This window comes from Coregonus lavaretus, assembly GCF_964263955.1.
Source record: "Coregonus lavaretus genome assembly, chromosome: 34".
NCBI lineage: Eukaryota > Metazoa > Chordata > Actinopteri > Salmoniformes > Salmonidae > Coregonus > Coregonus lavaretus.
In genome coordinates this window covers 34,471,549-34,490,395 of record NC_140021.1, presented here as the reverse complement: position 1 = coordinate 34,490,395, position 18,847 = coordinate 34,471,549, and the positions used below count along the sequence as shown (strand labels likewise).

The window sequence follows — 18,847 nt, the reverse complement described above, 5'->3', positions numbered from 1 at the left end:
CCCATTAAGCGACTCCAGAACCATTAAAAACCGAACGGCCTCTCAGTGATTGTGATGGAAATGTGCCATACATCGTAATGTGGATAATAACAGCTGAGAGATGGCCTTGGTGACGCTGTTTCTCCTTAAAGTTTTACCGTTCGCAGTCTTTTCACACTCTTGAGGTAAACAAGTAAACACAAAGCAAACATGATTGTCCCAGGAGGACTGTCTGCATACAAAGTGGCGATACGTGTCAGCATTGATTTCACTGGAGCTTTTCTGTTCTGTTCCACTCACCCATTCGTACTCTCGCTGCGTCGCTGCCGGCAGTATCTTTAAGTTACGATGATGTGCTGGGCTGTGCTGGGCTCACATCAAGGGAGGCAAAGAGAATAATTATAAAAGCTGTATTATGGTGCTTGATGAAAGAGAAGCAACTATGGTGCTTGATGAAAGTTGCACATAATAACAGTAGAAGTTTGAAATAGCACCTGAAAATGAGCAGTGACGGTTTAAAAACGAGTTAGATTAACTGAAGGAGGCGGTATTCTACAGGGATACACTTCTTAATAGGACCTACTGTGGCACACATATTTTATGTAATATACTAACTTCTGAATAGATTTAAAGTGAAACACTTGAAGCCCATAGGGTCCTTTCCACTTCTACAGTAGGTATTGAAGAAAGTGTGAAAAAAAACAAGCGTAAAGCTAACAACTCAAGTTTGGAGAGAGAGAGATTACATACTGCATTCAGTTGACCCCTGACCTCCAGTTGCATGCTTTGTGGGCTGTCAGCTTTGTCCTCCCTGTCCGTGGTATTTACCCGAACACACTGCCATGGATGGCTTTCTCAAGATTAAATGTTGACTCTCCACTGCGGTTGACAATTTACCTCAAGTTTGCCCCTGACAGCAGGGGATGGTGAATAAACATATGGCCTCCCTATTGGAGTGTCAGGAGACGCACGCTGAGGCATGCCCATGCAACCAATACCATCAATATTCCCCCTACATGCCATTCATCAACAGCCTGATGGAATCCATGAATAAAATACATTTGGTGTCCGGCTGAGGCTCTATTGGATATATAAAACATACACTAAGCCCGCAGCGATAACCAGGCAATCATTTGATACACCTACTGACTTGGAAACAAAAATGATACTGCCAGAAGCCCGCTTGGTTGCATCCCAAATGGCACCATTATTCGTAACATTGTGCATTACTTTCGACATGGCCCTATCAGTCATGGTCAAAAGTAGTGCACTATATAGGGAATAATGTTGCCATTTTCGACACAGCCCTTGGTTTTCTGAAAGTGAAGTGGTTGAGAAATAACCCTGCTTCAAATGTAGCACACTGTAATCCCTGGGCAGCTCTGGGCTTCACATCCTACAGAATTGTGTTAACACTCAACGCAACGCTCCTTATTCCTGCCAGACTGCTTATAAGAATGCATTTTTATAGCAGACATACAGCCATGCTCACAGAGCTTTGAGACATCTGGTCTCCTGTTTTACAAACAATGTGCATTTTGTTCACTTGTTCAAAGAGTTGTTAATTTTTTCGGCACCATGTTTCTGCACATGAAAACCCAACCTTGAACCTATGTTAAAATAATACAGATGAACATAATGGATCGATCATAATGGTAAAGTATATAATTGGATATGTTATTATAAGTCACCAATCCTTCTGAATGTCTCCTATCCACTGACTGGTCTCTGGTCTCTGGTCTCCAATAACAGCTCCACTCGGACGTGGACAAAGGGGACGGCAAGGTGAAATACGTGCTCTCAGGGGAGGGCTCCACCTCCATCTTCACCATCGACGAGAACACGGGGGACATCCACGCCACCAAGCGTCTGGACCGGGAGGAGCAGGCCTACTACACGCTTCAGGCCCAGGCCGTGGACCGGCTCACCAACATCCCTGTGGAGCCCAGGTCAGAGTTTGTGGTCAAGGTCCAGGACATCAATGATAATGAGCCCAAGTTCCTGGACGGGCCCTACAAGGCCGGGGTACCGGAGATGTCAGCAATGGGTAAGCCTCTTTCTCTACTTCTCTCTCTTTGTTTGTTTGTCCTCTGTCCTCGTCTCTTTATGTTGTCGGTCTGTCTGTCTGTCTGTCGGCTGTCTCTTTATCTCGCTCTATACCTCTTGCATCTACCCACCACAATCTTCAATATCCTTAATTTATCTCTCTCCCGCTCTCTCTTCAGATATTAATGAACACAGCCTATGCTTTATTATAAACATGAAACTGAATCTGTGGCATTCATTTCTCTGTCAGGCTGTGCATGATATTCATAGACACAATTGTATTAGCAAGTTGTGAGGTAGATAAGTGCTGAAGAGGGTCCTTATTCACACACAGAGGTTGTCTCTCCAGTGTTTTTATTAACTGTTGTGGTTTCAAAACACTGTGGTTTGAAAAGCTCCAATATCTAATCTGACCCTGCAGTTTGAACGCTGAAAGTGATGAAATACCTGCTTAGACAAACAAAGACCCGGAACCCCAATGTAGAGCAATGAATCTAGCGAGTTCAGAGATGGCATATTATTCAAATCCAACGGGACATGTAACGGAGCACCTCCCGAGGTGTTTTGCCACGGAAACAAAAGCTTACCACACGCCGCTTGGGGACACCATGAGCAAATCCTGTCTGAATGGAAAATATGGATTAAGCCTCCATTTAAAATTCATGTGACAATCTGCCAGGGAGAGGACTAACAGGCACCAAACACGAAGTGGCAGACAATGTCTTCCAATCTTCAGGGTTAAGTGATATGACAGCCGCAAGCACATCCAGCCGCAATATTCTCATCATGCAGATCCAGAAACAGGAGAACATTGCATCTACGTGTCTTATCTTCCTCAGGCTGATAGGCATAGATGCAAACAAGTGGAGACATGGAGGTATAGTACAATGTGGTGTGAATAAAATCAAATTGGAGCCTATGCTAGGAGTCTACTGGCAGTGGTAAGAGTATTTTCCAGGCCAATGCAGTGTGCTTTGCTAATAACATTCATAATATAGGCAGTGAGATCGCCTTAGGATTAGGCAGCCCTGAGTCAACGGGGGTACAGTACAGGGCTCTGGCTTAAGGAAGTAGAGGGCTTCCACTACAAGGGCTTGGTGTCTCGTGTCCAACGGGAAATAAGAGAGATAGAGCAGCTTTGCTGCATCATCATCATCATCTGCAGTAAAGGATGAGCTCCCAGTTCACACACACACACACACACACACATTGAACACGAGCACACCAAGTCACACTCTCTGGTTTATTTATATTGCAGGGTCTCGCCAATGTCTTCATCTGAAGTTAGAACATCATATGAATAATGCATCCCGCTCTTTGTAAATAGCTGCTCATGGCAATTTACAGTGCAGTAAAATAATGGAGCGGGCCAAGCACCTCTTGTCCTCCATAACTCCTTTATAGATGAGTTTAAATCATTAATGGGCATAGACCGTCTACCCGTGATGAATGGGTTCAATTTAGAGGAAATCATGAATTTAATTAATTAAAGTAATTAGGCTGCAGTTGCTAGTCCTTACATATGGTAGACCTTATGGCCCGGGAATCTGGGAAGACTTTGTCTTAATCACGCCTCTGGGATGTCAAATAAAAGACAAGAGGGGCTTGAGGACAGTTGGCCATGTGACAAGGCACAGGTCCCAGGTCTACACGGCAGACAGAGGTGCCCAAGGAGCAGATGGAGAGCTCATTACAAGGCATAGGGAATGTAATGTCAGACCAAGGCTAACCTAACGTAGCAGACGTAAAATAAATGCCTGAAACTAGATCCCCTACAAACTGTCGGGAGGTCCTCTTCTGCACTGTTCAACCAATCCAGTAAATGTGGGTTAAGATTGAGTGTCGCCTTGTTAGCGTCGCAGGCTCTCCTTCCATTTCCCTTGTAAACCAAAACATCCGGTTGTTGGGGACATGGCAGAGGCTAGACCAAGGCCACCTCTTCGTAAAAATGTTATTAGGCTACAGATTAAATAAATTATAATGAACTTCACAGGGTGGTGAAAGTGCAAGGTTATGAGCTTGATGCTCCATTCCAATAAATATAGAGGGTCTTATTCAGGTGACGTGATGATTGATGCTTGGCTGCCGTTTGACAAATAAAAATAATTTCGCTTTTAATGTCCATAATAAACTCATCATTATTCAACTCTTACCCTATGAGGTCCGGAGCCTGCTGGTTTTCTGTTCTACCTGATAATTCATTGCACCCACCTGGTGTCCCAGTTCTTAATCAGAGGGGAACAATGAGTATGTTTACATGCACACTAATAATTTGATATTAAACTGATTATGGCAGTAGGCAGAGTATGGAAATAGTCATTTAAACACCTTACTCTGCTTATCTTAATCGGTGTAAGGTCAAAATCTAAGTAAGCATAAGGTGATTAAAACACCTGGTTTTCTGAGCAATATCTACAGTTGAAGTCGGAAGTTTACATACACCTTAGCCAAATACATTTAAACTCTGTTTTTCACAATTCCTGACATTTAATCCTAGTAAAAATTCCCTGTCTTAGGTCAGTTAAGATCACCACTATATTTTAAGAATGTGAAATGTCAGAATAATAGTAGAGAGAAAGATTTATTTCAGCTTTTATTTATTTCATCACATTCCCAGTGGGTCAGAAGTTTACATACACTCAATTAGAATTTGGTAGCATTGCCTTTAAATTGTTTAACTTGGGTCAAACATTTCGGGTAGACTTCCACAAGCTTCCCACAATAAGTTGGGTGAATTCTGGCCCATTCCTCCTGACAGAGCTGGTGTAATTGAATCAGGTTTGTAGGCCTCCTTGCTCTCACACGCTTTTTCAGTTCTGCCCACAAATTTTCTATAGGATTGAGGTCAGGGATTTGTGATGGCCACTCCAATAGCTTGACTTTGTTGTTCTTAAGCCATTTTGCCACAACTTTGAAAGTATGCTTGGGGTCATTGTCCATTTGGAAGACCCATTTGCGACCAGGCTTTAACTTCCTGACTGATGTCTTGAGATGTTGCTTCAATATATCCACATAATTTTCCTTCCTCATGATGCCATCTATTTTGTGAAGTGCAGCAAAGCATCCCCACAGCATGATGCTGCCACCCCCGTGCTTCACGGTTGGGATGGTGTTCTTCGGCTTGCAAGACTCCCCTTTTTCCTCCAAACATAACGATGGTCATTATGGCCAAACAGTTCTATTTTTGTTTCATCAGACCAGAGGACATTTCTCCAAAAAGTACGATCTTTGTCCCCATGTGCAGTTGCAAACCTTAGTCTGGCTTTTTTATGGCGATTTTGGAGCAGTGGCTTATTCCTTGCTGAGCGGCCTTTCAGGTTATGTTGATATAGGACTAGTTTTACTGTGGATATAGATACTTTTGTACCTGTTTCCTCCAGCATATTCACAAGTTCCTTTGCTGTTGTTCTGGGATTGATTTGCACTTTTCGCACCAAAGTACATTCATCTCTAGGAGACAGAATGCGTCTCCTTCCTGAGCAGTATGACGACTGCGTGGTCCCATGGTGTTCATACTTGCGTACCATTGTTTGTACAGATGAACGTGGTACGTTCAGGCGTTTGGAAATTGCTCCCAAGGATGAACCAGACTTGTGGAGGTCTACTATTTTTTTTCTGAGGTCTTCTTTTGATTTTCCCATGATGTCAAGCAAAGAGGCACTGAGTTTGAAGGTAGGCCTTGAAATACATCCCCAGGTACACCTCCAATTGACTCAAATGATGTCAATTAGCCTATCAGAAGCTTCTAAAGCCTTGACATAATTTTCTGGAATTTTCCAAGCTGTTTAAAGGCACAGTCAACTTAGTGTATGTAAACTTCTGACCCACTGGAATTGTGATACAGTGAATTATAAGTGAAATAATCTGTCTGTAAACAATTGTTGGAAAAATTACTTGTGTCATGCACAAAGTAGATGTCCTAACCGACTTGCCAAAACTATAGTTTGTTAACAAGAAATTTGTGGAGTGGTTGAAAAATGAGTTTTAATGACTCCAACCTAAGTGTATGTAAACTTCAACTGTATAATTATTAGGACATGTAAACAGATTAATCGGCGTTCCAGCGGTGTATTTGATTTGTGCATGTGCCTGCACCAACAGCGCAAGCCTCCCTCTTATGCGCGAGTGAAGTGAGTTCAGAAAAACTGAAAGCATGCATCTTATAAATAGTTTTCACATACAAACTTTAAATGTTCTAACTCAGAATCAAATAGACTTCGCAACAATAACATAGTCACTGTGATAGAATGTTTATTTTCATTGCCGATTTTCTGTCTTCATCAAAAGTCCCATCAAGTAGCCTGATTTGATGTGTAAACAGGATTATTAGGGAAATTGTTCTTCTTGCAAAGCATTGCATTAATCTGACTATCCACCATAATCATATTATTGTGTGCATGTAACTGTGCGCAATGAAAAAATGCAGTGGAACTGGCTTCGAGGTCTAGAGTTGAGTTTGAGGGATGTAGGTAATACCCGCACTGTATATGCAAGCTTTTGGATAGAGCACATGTGCCAATACCAGAGTTGGCACATTCGCTATATAACATTCTTTGTGACAAAACCATCAGTAGAGTTGAAAATGTGATGGAAACCCATATTTTGTATTCGGTACATGGGAATTTAACCGCAAAAGTTATTTTTAAGTCAATTTGATGGAAACACATCTCTGGTGGGAAAATGTGCATATTGATTTTAAGCGGAATTCTGAACATTCACATGAAAATCTGTCGCCAATTGGATGGAAACCTAGCTAGTGTTCCTTTCTAATTCATTTCAGTTCATTCTGAAAGAGAAAAGGAAAGGGGTGCTTTGGTTTCAGGTGACTAGGATAAAAACTCTAGGAAGACAATTGCTTTCAAATGATTATTTCCCTATGATTTGAGATGAGGGAACACCAAAGGGAATGTAAACTGAAACATTAATTACAGTACCAGTGTGGCTCAGTGGGATTGTATAGCTCAGAGCATTGCCACCTACCTATGGGCCTCAAAGCACATCCTGGGCACAGCAGGGCAACTATGGGTTTGTCTTTGTTTGAATCGTGTCATTCATATTCACATGCCAATTACAAATAAAGTCAAACTCGTCTCCAAGCAATAATCCCTGCTTATCTCAAATGGAGGAGAGCAGGTGTGAACGTGCATGAATATTATCAACTTAATCATGTGTTCCAATGTTGAATGCAAAGTAGGTGAGCTTAAACGGCAGGTTTGAATATTGCGTTTTTAATATGTGATCATCAGTGAGACCCACACTCAAATCCATTTTGTATAAGAGAGGAACAGAATTGCTACAAATGTGTCTTGCCACTGTCGTACTTTTCAATTTATGTTACATTTGTCAGCATGTTACACTGACGTACAATACGCTTACCTGTATAACTTTTTTACTTTTTAATTTTCATACTCTTGAAAATTGGCCTATATGGATAGGGCCAAATGTAAATGTTTCTAACAGTATAACTATCAAAAGCATATGCATTACCATGGCAGCAACTGAAAGACAACACTTTGGAGATTATGGAGAAATTATCAGAACAAAGGTGAGGACACAACAGTTCACCTGACAAAAGACTGAATCCAAACATGTTGATTTTATGTGCATTTTACATTTACTGTACTTTTCACAGCATTTGTCAACAATGAAATCTGAAAATACTCTGGATACATTCAGTAACATAATAAGTATATACAAATGTTGAATTAGGTGCAAGATAAGAAAAAACGATTACAAGGGTTTGAGTGAGGTCTAACTGGTGTCTCCAAATGGACACACACCTTTCCAAACTGTGCACAGTTCCTAAGTAATTTCAATGCACTTTTATGACTCAAGGAAAGAGCCTTCCACTATAAGGTGCTATTTTGAGCTCTCCTAGCTTTGCCATTGAGTAACTGAAGCATGAACACTAGTTTTATGTTTGGAACATAGCCCTACGTCCCCACCATCACACAAGTACTGTTGTTGTTACTGTGTCACGATTTAAACTGAATATGAACCCAAATGCAGACAACTACACCGAGCCAGAGAAGGTTTAACAGGTTTATTTCAAAGTTAAATTGTCCAGGTTTCCAAAAATAGGGGAAGAGCAAGTCCAGGTCTACAGGGAGGGTAACAGATCCAGGGTTCTGAGCAGGAGTGGTACCGTAACGTCCTAGTGTCCGTGGTGAGTCCAAATGTGAGGTCCAGTAGTGGAAAGCAGGATGGTGGTGGCAGGAGTGAAGTGGAGGCAGGAGTCAGGTTCCAATAATCTGTGGCACAGGAGAAATATAAATAGAACCGGCCAAAAACACAAAGAGCGAAAACAAGCAGGTTGAGTCAGCAGCGAGACTAACATGGTCATCTTGACTATGATCTGACGATGAGTGGCAAGTTTGACCGGGTCTTTAAGGCTGAGGTGATTATGGTGAATGAGCTGCAGCTGGAACCCTGACTCCCGCACACCAGACTTCACTCCTGCAATTAAGAACAGACAGAGGGGAGGGGGAGAGCAGAGAGAGAGAGCTACCTAGCAGCAGTAGGCCTAACATACTGTTGAATTTGAAAGCTTATTCTATTGCCAAAATGGCTAGGTATGTTATAAAATATGATCTTACAGTGTTAGGCTTTCAAGAGGCACTTCAGACAAACAGATTGTACTTTTGGTGTGCATAGAATGGAGTCATGAGTCCATTCAAGTGCGTGTTCCGCTGCAAAATTTATTCACAATACGACAAACATAGACTCATCAAAGACAGTACAGTATGAAGATAGGTAGAAACTGCTTCTCCAATAGAAATCCCTGGTCACACTTGTAGGCGATGTCATGTCAACGTTGGCTAGCTAAGCTCATGCGTAGAAACATGTAATTGGGTCTAATGGTCGTCTCGTGCCGAACTGCGCATGTGCAGGCCCTCAAATCAAAGGCACTCCTTCGATATAAAGTTGTTTTTGACAAAAATAAAAACGTGTCAGTTTGTCACTTTGATGAGGTTGGAGTAATAACATGTTCAACTACCTAAGGCATTGCCTTGAATCTAGGTTGTGCCTTTAGATTTAGAGAAAATGAACAACTATGGAAATATGTGTCACTTCTCTCGTTGACTTCTCAAACCCCAAACCTCACCCTGGTCTGTTTGGGCTGTTTCACAAGCATTCCCAGAAGTCTGATGATGTTGCACCTATTTATAATAAATAGCGATATTTATTATAATCCTCAACGTCTCATCTTTTAGAACACATCGACTCCTCTCGAGTTACAGTATTTCCCTCACTCAGACAACAACAAATGTGCAAAGTATCCCAATTAGCAGGAGGGATGGGGGTATCTTCTTGTTGCGCGCGGTGCTCAGGTTTATAACGGCTGTCAATCAAAACCCATACAGCGCTGTGAAGTGGGGAACCTGAGCTCTGACGTCATGTATAGCATGTTACCGTACAGCCACTGCATTCCAATGTAGGCCCTTATCAATGCCAAAATCTGCCATTTTCAACCTGTATAGGGGATGACAGGGGCTGTGGGTGGAAAGGGATACGCTTTGTTGGTTAAAGTTAGCTTTAATGGTAATTCCTCAGTATATGTTATGTTAAGTAGAGCCATCAGAGAAGTCAATACTTATCTTCTAAGTCTACAAGTTGCAAGCCAAGCCAAGCCAAAGCAATGCAAAACAAAAAGCTTACAGTTTGAACATTGGAATCATGTTTACTTGGAGATGAGTATTCATGGTGGCAGTTGGATCCAGTCTTGTGTCTGTAAAGTTTTGATGAATACCTGTCGCCCATCGAAATTAGACATGCTATATTTATTTTCATTACTGTCAGATGACAATCGCTCACCCTGAAACGCAGAATTGATTAGGAAGCCCTGTTTTGTCTGGATTCACTGAAAATAAATGAAAATATGAGAATTTGATCAATCACACAAATGAAGACGGACAAATGGTGAAGTGACAGAAGACAGCTGCACCGAGTGGAACCATGTAATATATTCCGATGTGAAGTTGTGTATCCGTTTTGTACAACCACTCTTGAAGGCTAGCTGTTGTTATTTGTGACCTTGACAGCAGTAAATATTCATGTAAATACAGAGTTTCGCAACGAACTTCCTCTATCCTGGGTATCACTGAAGATACACCACAGAAAACACAAAATAGAAATCTGAGAGACCCCTTTTACACATTAGAACCATTATTGAAGGATAACCTAAATCAGTTTTAGCCTACTGCTATTGTGCAGTGATCAGAGTTTTGAATACCATATACCATAGCACAGAACTCTTTAACGTAGTGGCATTGATTGACCTTGGTTGTTTTAATGTTGTAATATAACCTGCCATGAATAAGAGGTGATGATATAATCTTGGGGGTCCTCATAGAACTTCTCAACATTTTCTATTATGTTGCTCAGATTCAGGGACAGCGCCTGTTAATTCTGGTTTATGACTGGAAATAGGGCGGTCTAATCTTCAATTTCCATGATCACTTCATTTAATAAGAGCCTGTAAAATACGGCTCATGCTAGAAAGTGGGCTTTTTATAAGGGCGTTTTGCTGCTAAGTAAAATATAACCTGCTTTGTAAGACACCACTTTCCTTTATGTGCTACAATATGGGCCTAAAATACCGCCAGAGCTGCGTGGCTATTAGAATTAAATATATAAACATAAAGCAGCCTATTCATCTGACCATGCTCAACGGCAACAGGGCACACTTGTAGAAGACAGTTGATAATTGTCAAAGCTGAAACGAGGCGTCAGCTTCAAGATCACCAATGACGCAAAGTCTGAGCCTTTATTTCCTTGATCCTCACACAAATAATTGAATTTAATGTACAATTTTATTCTGTGTGTATTATTATTTGTAATAAATGCAATAATAAAGAATGGCAGTGGCTCTCCTAGTAGTTCTCAATTGAGGCCAAGTTGTTTAGATTACTGGCTCAGTACACTTGGTTTTGTATGTTACAGATAAAACTCTGGTCTCAATCAGGGGCCAGACCATAGTTCACAACAGAACAATAGAGGTAAATAATGATTACTGGTAGCGGAGATTACTGGACCTTCTTGTTTTGAAACTCAGGTGGCGTCCCTGCCTCTGGTCCCTTGACCAGTAAGGAAGAGGCAAACTGCTTTAGGAAATATGGAATATCAACATGCTAACAGTGTCATTACAATCACTTTAAAATCAAATGCATTGTGTTAGTTCTAAGAATGGCTATATGTATTTTTCAACCTCTATTGCAAGTTTATTCAAGCATTATTCATAGGTATTTTAATCATAGTCATCACAGTACATTCACATTCACATAAATAACCATGCGGTTTCTAACCAATACCTTTCGCAGGTTTCTACAAACAAAAGTTGCACGTTAAATGTAACAAACTATCCTGATAATGAGTAGCAACCATATGAACTTGTAGAATGGTACACATTTAAAAATGAAGGTGCAAGTTGGAACCAAAAAAGGTTATTGAGAGCGATGCCATAGGGGAGCCATTATAGGGTCTCTGACAACACAGAAATTGGATGATTCGTTGAAGAACCATACAAAAATCCCAAACCAGAAATGTCCCTTGAGGACCGGAATTGAATAGACATGCTGTAGGGCTTTAAGACTTATTTGCAAATGTGACCGAACACCTCAATTCGGTCTTATGTAGCAAAATTTGAAATTGTGTTTTTTACATTGGATAAAAGTAGAGACTCAGAGCTAGAACATTTTATATTATACACTGCAATTGAGGAACAATGGGAAAGTAATTCTGCTTTGAAAGATGATAAACTTGTAACCCAACTTTTGAGAAAATGACCCTTGAATGTTTTGGTACACCTACAGCAGCTTGCGAAAGTATTCACCCCCCTTGGCATTCTTACTATTTTGTTGCCTTACAACCTGGAATTGATTTTTGGGGGGTTTGTATAATTTGATTTACACAACATGCCTACCACTTTGAAGATGCAAAATATTTTTTATTGTGAAACAAACAAGAAATAAGACAAAAAAACAGAAAACTTGAGCGTGCATAACTATTCACCCCTCCAAAGTCAATACATTGTAGAGCCACCTTTTGCAGCAATTACAGCTGCAAGTCTCTTGGGGTATGTCTCTATAAGCTTGGCACATCTAGCCACTGGGATTTTTGCCCATTCTTCAAGGAAAAACTGCTCCAGCTCCTTCAAGTTGGATGGGTTCCGCTGGTGTACAGCAATCTTTAAGTCATACCACAGATTCTCAATTGGATTGAGGTCTGGGCTTTGACTAGGCCATTCTAAGACATTTAAATGTTTCCCCTTAAAACACTCAAGTGTTGCTTTAGCAATATGCTTAGGGTCATTGTCCTGCTGGAAGGTGAACCTCTGTCCCAGTCTCAAATCTCTGGAAGAGTGAAACAGGTTTCCCTCAAAAATGTCCCTATATTTAGCGCCATCCATCATTCCTTCAATTCTGACCAGTTTCCCAGTCCCTGCCGATGAAAAACATCCCCCAGCATGATGCTGCCACCACCATGCTTCACTGTGGGGATGGTGTTCTCGGTGTTGGGTTTGCGCCAGACATAGCGTTTTCCTTGATGGCCAAAAAGCTCAATTTTAGTCTCATCTGACCAGAGTACCTTCTTCCATATGTTTGGGGAGTCTCCCACATGCCTTTTGGCAAACACCAAACGTGTTTGCTTATTTTTTCTTTAAGCAATGGCTTTTTTCTGGCCACTCTTCCGTAAAGCCCTGCTCTGTGGAGTGTATGACTTAAAGTGGTCCTATGGACAGATGCTCCAATCTCCGCTGTGGAGCTTTGCAGCTCCTTCAGGGTTATTTTTGGTCTCTTTGTTGGCTCTCTGAATAATGCCCTCCTTGCCTGGTCCGTGAGTTTTGGTGGGCGGCCCTCTCTTGGCAGGTTTGTTATGGTGCCATATTCTTTACATTTTTTAATAATGGATTTAATGGTGCTCCGTGGGATGTTCAAAGTTACGGATATTTTTTGATAACCCAACCCTGATCTGTACTTCTCCACAACTTTGTCCCTGACCTGTTTGGAGATCTCCTTGGTCTTCATGGTGCCGCTTGCTTGGTGGTGCCCCTTGCTTAGTGGTGCTGCAGACTCTGGGGCCTTTCAGAACTGGTGTATATATACTGGATCATGTGACAGATCATGTGACAGACTTAGATTGCACACAGGTGGACTTTATTTAACTAATTATGTGACTTCTGAAGGTAATTGGTTGCACCAGATCTTATTTAGGGGCTTCATAGCATTGGGGGTGAATACATATTCATGCACCACTTTTCCGTTATTTATTTTTTTGAATTTTTTGAAACAAGTAATTTTTTTCATTTCACTACACCAATTTGGACTATTTTGGTTATGTCCATTACATTAAATCCAAATAAAAATCCATTTAATTTACAGGTTGTAATGCAACAAAATAGGAAAAATGCCAAGGGGGGTGAATACTTTTGCAAGGCACTGTACTTGAGAGCTCTTTTTTGTCTACACCCATTCACACCCTCTTAAGCCTTAGCCCCACCCATCTCTTTACAGATTCACATGTGAGACCATGTGGTAAACACACACTATATCAAATAAAACCTAAGTGTATTTGTCACATGCACATGATACAGAAGGTGTAAACGGTTCTTTGAAATGGTTACTTGCAATATCAAAAACAGAAAGTGTCCAATTAAAAATATTGTATATATATTTTATAATTATTAGATGACACTTGTCTAAATTGATGGGTCATGTGAAGGAAATTATATAACCACCCCCCAGCCACATCTAGCTAAGTGGATGGGTCACTATTGTCTAGACATGTACACATGTTCATGAAACACAATAGATGGCCGTAATCACCATCAGGCACACATGGCTAATTTGATGGGTCATATAATAATCCGGCCGAAGTGGAGTGTTTTGTTTAGACATGTAGCTAGCTAGGTAGCTAGCTAGCTAAACAATGAACCGGCATAATTCCAACTCATACTACTACCAATACAAACATTGTCATCGCTGTAGTATGAATCTGCAGGTAGCTAAAGTTAATCAAACTAGGTTCAATGTTATCTAGCTAATATTAGGCTATAACTGGTAATGCAAATGGTTTTCTGATTCGAATAATATTACTACACAGATCATACATGTAACATTAGCTAGCGAGCCAGCAAGCTAACTTTTGCTAGCTAACTAACAGTATGTTTTAACTTGCAATAAAAACGACTTTCTGACAAAATTAGAAACTTATATCTGAAAGTGTAGCTAGACTCTTACCCTTATACATGTATTAATGCTTCACGGCAGACTGAAACCATTTAACTCAGTTTTGTTTGTAGCTAACTTACATCTTGTTTGGCCAGCGTTGTATCAAGTCACTTCGGTTCACACACTGACCGTGGGGTGTGCAGAAAGTAGCCCATCACTTTTTCCAACCGATCTGTCGATAGCGCCTGCTAAATTCGGGGCATCAATGTTGTTGAGAAAAGTAGGACAACTTTTGTAGTTCTTGATGGCTAACGTTATATCTTTCAAAAACGGCACGGTAGAAAGGACTATCAACACATACTAAACAGCTCACGTTACAGACAGAAGCATGCTACATGGCAGACCAATCCAAACTCTTCTCCCGGCATGTCCAGCCCATCCATTATCTCAGCCAATCATGGCTAGTGAGAAGGTTCCTGTCTTTTTCCGTGGCTAAACCAACTAGGCTCGTAATTTAACAATTTTATTCGTATTTATGGAAAGAATACAAGTTTGATATTAAGGCATTTGAAAGTTCACATGTTCCAGAAGGCATTTCTGCCAAAAAAATGCATTTTGATAAAAAAATATATGTTTACGTTCAAATGCCTCTCCTGTGAAGTAGTGACCTGCGACATACACCTAGTTTCCTGAAATGAGTCACATTTTTCCCAGGATGCCTTTCGAGTTATATTTTTTTGTTACAAGTACCACCCATGACTGTGTTTGCTAGTGACAGAGACATTCATTCATTTTCAGGCCTGTGGCCTTTAGCAAGTGACCTTTTAAGTTAATATGTTGTCATTAAATTATTTAAGACAATATGTAGGGCCTGGTTTTACCCTAATACAGTGGCCTGAAACTCATAGTTTACAGGCAACATCAGGCCTGCAAGTCACAGTATGCTGGCTCACAACGTTCTGTATAATTCCTATTGGTATCCAAAGTGGGGATATCCAACAATTGAATATTATTCACCCGCAACCTGCATTCAGAATTACTGCCAGGGTTGGGAAGACTAAGGAATGAGACTACCTTAAACATCTAAACTGGAACAACCATTTCAGTAATGGGTGCAATAAGTCCAAATAACAGATTGGAATTGTTTAGAAAAATGTATATTATTTATATTTGAGCAGCATAAGATTAATTAATCAAATCAAATCAATTTTTATCTAGACCTTACAGTGAAATGCTTACTTACAAGCCCTTAACCAACAATGCAGTTTTAAGAAAAATAAGTGTTCAGTAAAAAATGGATAAGTAAAAATAAAAAAAAGAAGAAAAATAACAAAATCACAAATAATTAAAGCGCAGCAGTAAAATAACAGTAGCGAAGCTATATACAGCAGTACCGGTACAGAGTCAATGTGCGGGGGCACAGGTTAGTCGACGTAATTTAGGTCATATGTACATGTAGGTAGAGTTAAAGTTACTATGCATAGAAAATAAACAGAGAGTAGCAGCAGCATAAAAGATGGGGGGGGGGGGGGGGGTAGCCATTTGATTACCTGTTCAGGAGTCTTATGGCTTGGGGGTAGAAGCTGTTAAGAAACCTTTTGGACCTAGACTTGGCGCTCCGGTACCGCTTGCTGTGCGGTAGCAGAGAGAAAAGTCTATGACTAGGGTGGCTGGAGTCTTTGACAATTTTTAGGGCCTTCCTCTGACACCGCCTGGTATAGAGGTCCTGGATGGCAGGATGCTTGGCCCCAGGGATGTACTGGGTTGTACGCACTACCCTCTGTAGTGCCTTGCGGTCGGAGGTCAAGCAGTTGCCATACCAGGAGGTGATGCAACCAGTCAGGATGCTCTCGATGGTGCAGCTAAATAACTTTTTGAGGATCTGAGGACCCATGCCAAATCTTTTCAGTCTCCTGAGGGGAAATAGGCTTTGTCGTGCCCTCTTCACATCTTGATGTGTTTGTTGGTGATGTGGACACCAAGAAACTTGAAGCTCTCAACTTGCTCCACTACAGCCCCGTCAATGAGAATGGGGGCATCCTCTGTCCTCCTTTTCCTGTAGTCCACAAACATCTCCTTTGTCTTAATCACGTTGAGGGAGAGATTGTTATCCTGGCACCACATGGACAGGTCTCTGACCTCCTCCTTATATGCTGTCTCATCGTTGTTGGTGATCAGGCCTACCACTGTTGTGTCATTGGAAAACTTAATGATGGTGTTGGAGTAGTGCCTGGCCATGCAGTCATGGGTGAACAGGGAGTACAGGAGGGGACTGAGCATGCACCCCTGAGGGGCACCCGTGTTGAAGATCATCATGGCAGATGTGTTGTTACCTACCCTTACCACCTGGGGGTGGCCCATCAGGAAGTCCAGGATCCAGTTGCAGAGGGAGGTGTTTAGTCCCAGGATCCTTAGCTTAGTGATGAGCTTTGAGGGCACTATGGTGTTGAACGCTGAGCTGTAGTCAATTAATAGCATTCTCACGTAGGTGTTCCTTTTGTCCAGGTGGGAAAGGGCAGTGTGGAGTGCAATAGAGATTGCATCATCTGTGGAACTGTTGGGGCAGTATGAAAATTGGAGTGGGTCTAGGGTTTCTGTGATAATGGTGTTGATGTGAGCCATTACCAGCCTTTCAAAGCACTTCATGGCTACAGACGTGAGTGCTATGGGTCGGTAGTCAAATTTTGGCAGGTTACCTTAGTGTTCTTTGGCACAGGGACTATGGTGGTCTGCTTGAAACATGTTGGTATTACACACAGTCAAGGACAGGTTGAAAAGGTCAGTGAAGACACTTGGTCAGCGCATGCTCGGAATACACATCCTGGTAATCCGTCTGGCCCTGCGGCCTTGTTAATGTTGACCTGTTTATTCACATCGGCTACGGAGAGCGTGATCACACAGTCGTCAGGAACAGCTGATGCTCTCATGCACTCTTCAGTGTTGCTTGCCTCGAATCGAGCATATAAGTAATTTAGCTCGTCTGGTAGGCTCGTGTCACTGGGCAGTTTGCGGCTGTATTTCCCTTTGTAGTCCGTAATAGTTTGCAAGCCCTGCCACATCCGACGAGCGTCGGAGCCGGTGTAGTACGATTCAATCTTAGTCCTGTATTGACGCTTTGCCTGTTTGATGGTTCGTCGGAGGGCATAGCGGGATTTCTCATAAGCATCTGGGTTAGAGTCCCGCTCCTTGAAAGCGGCAGCTCTACCCTTTAGCTCAGTGCGGATGTTGCCTGTAATCCATGGCTTCTGGTTGGGGTATATACGTCAATCAATGTTAATGTAAAAACATAGATATTGCAACCTGCAATGGAGCATTCTGGGAAATATGATAACACCGGTGTTCTTTTACACCGCTGACTGTTAATTTAACTCTTGAATCAACACTAGAAATATTACACTAAAAACTCAACACTAGTTAACACTGGCCAATTTGATGTGTGCTATGAAAGGGACACATCATCAGGCTTCCATACATTTCAAGAACCTTTTAGAATTCTGAAGAACCGTAGATTAGAGCCCTGCACAGGCATGAATTTTAAGCCCGAGACCTACCCATGCCTGATTGCTTCTGCCTAATTTAAGGCCCAGCCCGGCTTTGCCCGAAACCCAATATCAGAAATAACTTCCTCCATTAATAAATCCATTAGCTGCTCCTCTCTGTCTGTCTCTCGCTCCCTGAGCGCTGCTCGCTCTGCATGGGCTCTGCTCATGGTAGCTCTGTCTCTGTGAGTATCCATACCAATGACTCCGCTTGGGCTGCTCGGCTCAATGAGAAAGCAGTCAGGTGTTGGCTACTTTTTGTCACTCAAAACTCAAGGAACATTATTATTTTCTGTGAAATAATCTCTCATGTTTTATATTTGACGAGGTTGAAGTACTTCTGACACCATGTTATGATCTTAGTCAGATATGACTGTACTGCTCAGCAAAGCACGAGCAAATGGCTCAGCTTCAACCATTTAAGAACCTTAATTTGTTTCAGTGTACAGTAGAAACACTAGTAACGGTATATGGTATTTATAGGTTAGAGTGTTGTGCAGCAGCGTCTGTGGAAGAAGTCAGAGCACAGTTTATGCTAGAACATTTGGCGCCTGGGAAGATTTAGATAAACACTTGAAATCAAAACTCTAAATGTTAAATGCCATGGGTAAGACATTTCCTCTGAACTCAAAAACAACCACCTAGGATACTGGGCAGGAATATAAATACATCAGAAATGTGTTATTACAGTATGTATTATTAGGAATGTATAGTACATCCCTGATTGTAGCCCATATAGAATAAGGTGTGATATTTACTGAGAAGAACATTGACATTTGTAAGCTTTGTGGAAATGTTGTCACACATACTGTTGATTTGAGAGCTGTGTGTCTACAAATAGCTCTGGTGGACAAAAATGGCTGATGTTGTCTTGATAACTAATTGGATGTTGTCTGTCTACAGGAACAACGGTGGTCCAAGTGGCAGCCACAGACGCAGATGACCCCACATATGGGAACAGTGCCAGGGTGGTCTACAGCATCATCAGCGGACAGCCTTACTTCTCAGTGGACCCAAAAACAGGTAGGCTGCTGACTGTTGGGAAAATAATTGACCATGCAGTCTGGACCCCAGACATACTGTATGACTAAATGTTATTAACTAAAAGTCTAA

At 41.5% G+C, this 18,847-nt stretch overlaps 1 protein-coding gene across 1 annotated transcript in view; it reads left to right on the top strand.

The window, feature by feature from the left end:
* Window positions 1–18,847, top strand: part of LOC311108925 (cadherin-7-like) — a gene marked incomplete at both ends in the record, with an annotated part of 155,198 nt that overhangs the window by 72,023 nt on the left and 64,328 nt on the right. The window contains 2 exons of the mRNA XM_084151703.1: window positions 1,732–2,026; window positions 18,638–18,757. Of these exons, the coding sequence (XP_084007829.1) occupies window positions 1,732–2,026; window positions 18,638–18,757 (415 nt within the window). The remainder of the gene's footprint in view (window positions 1–1,731; window positions 2,027–18,637; window positions 18,758–18,847) is intronic.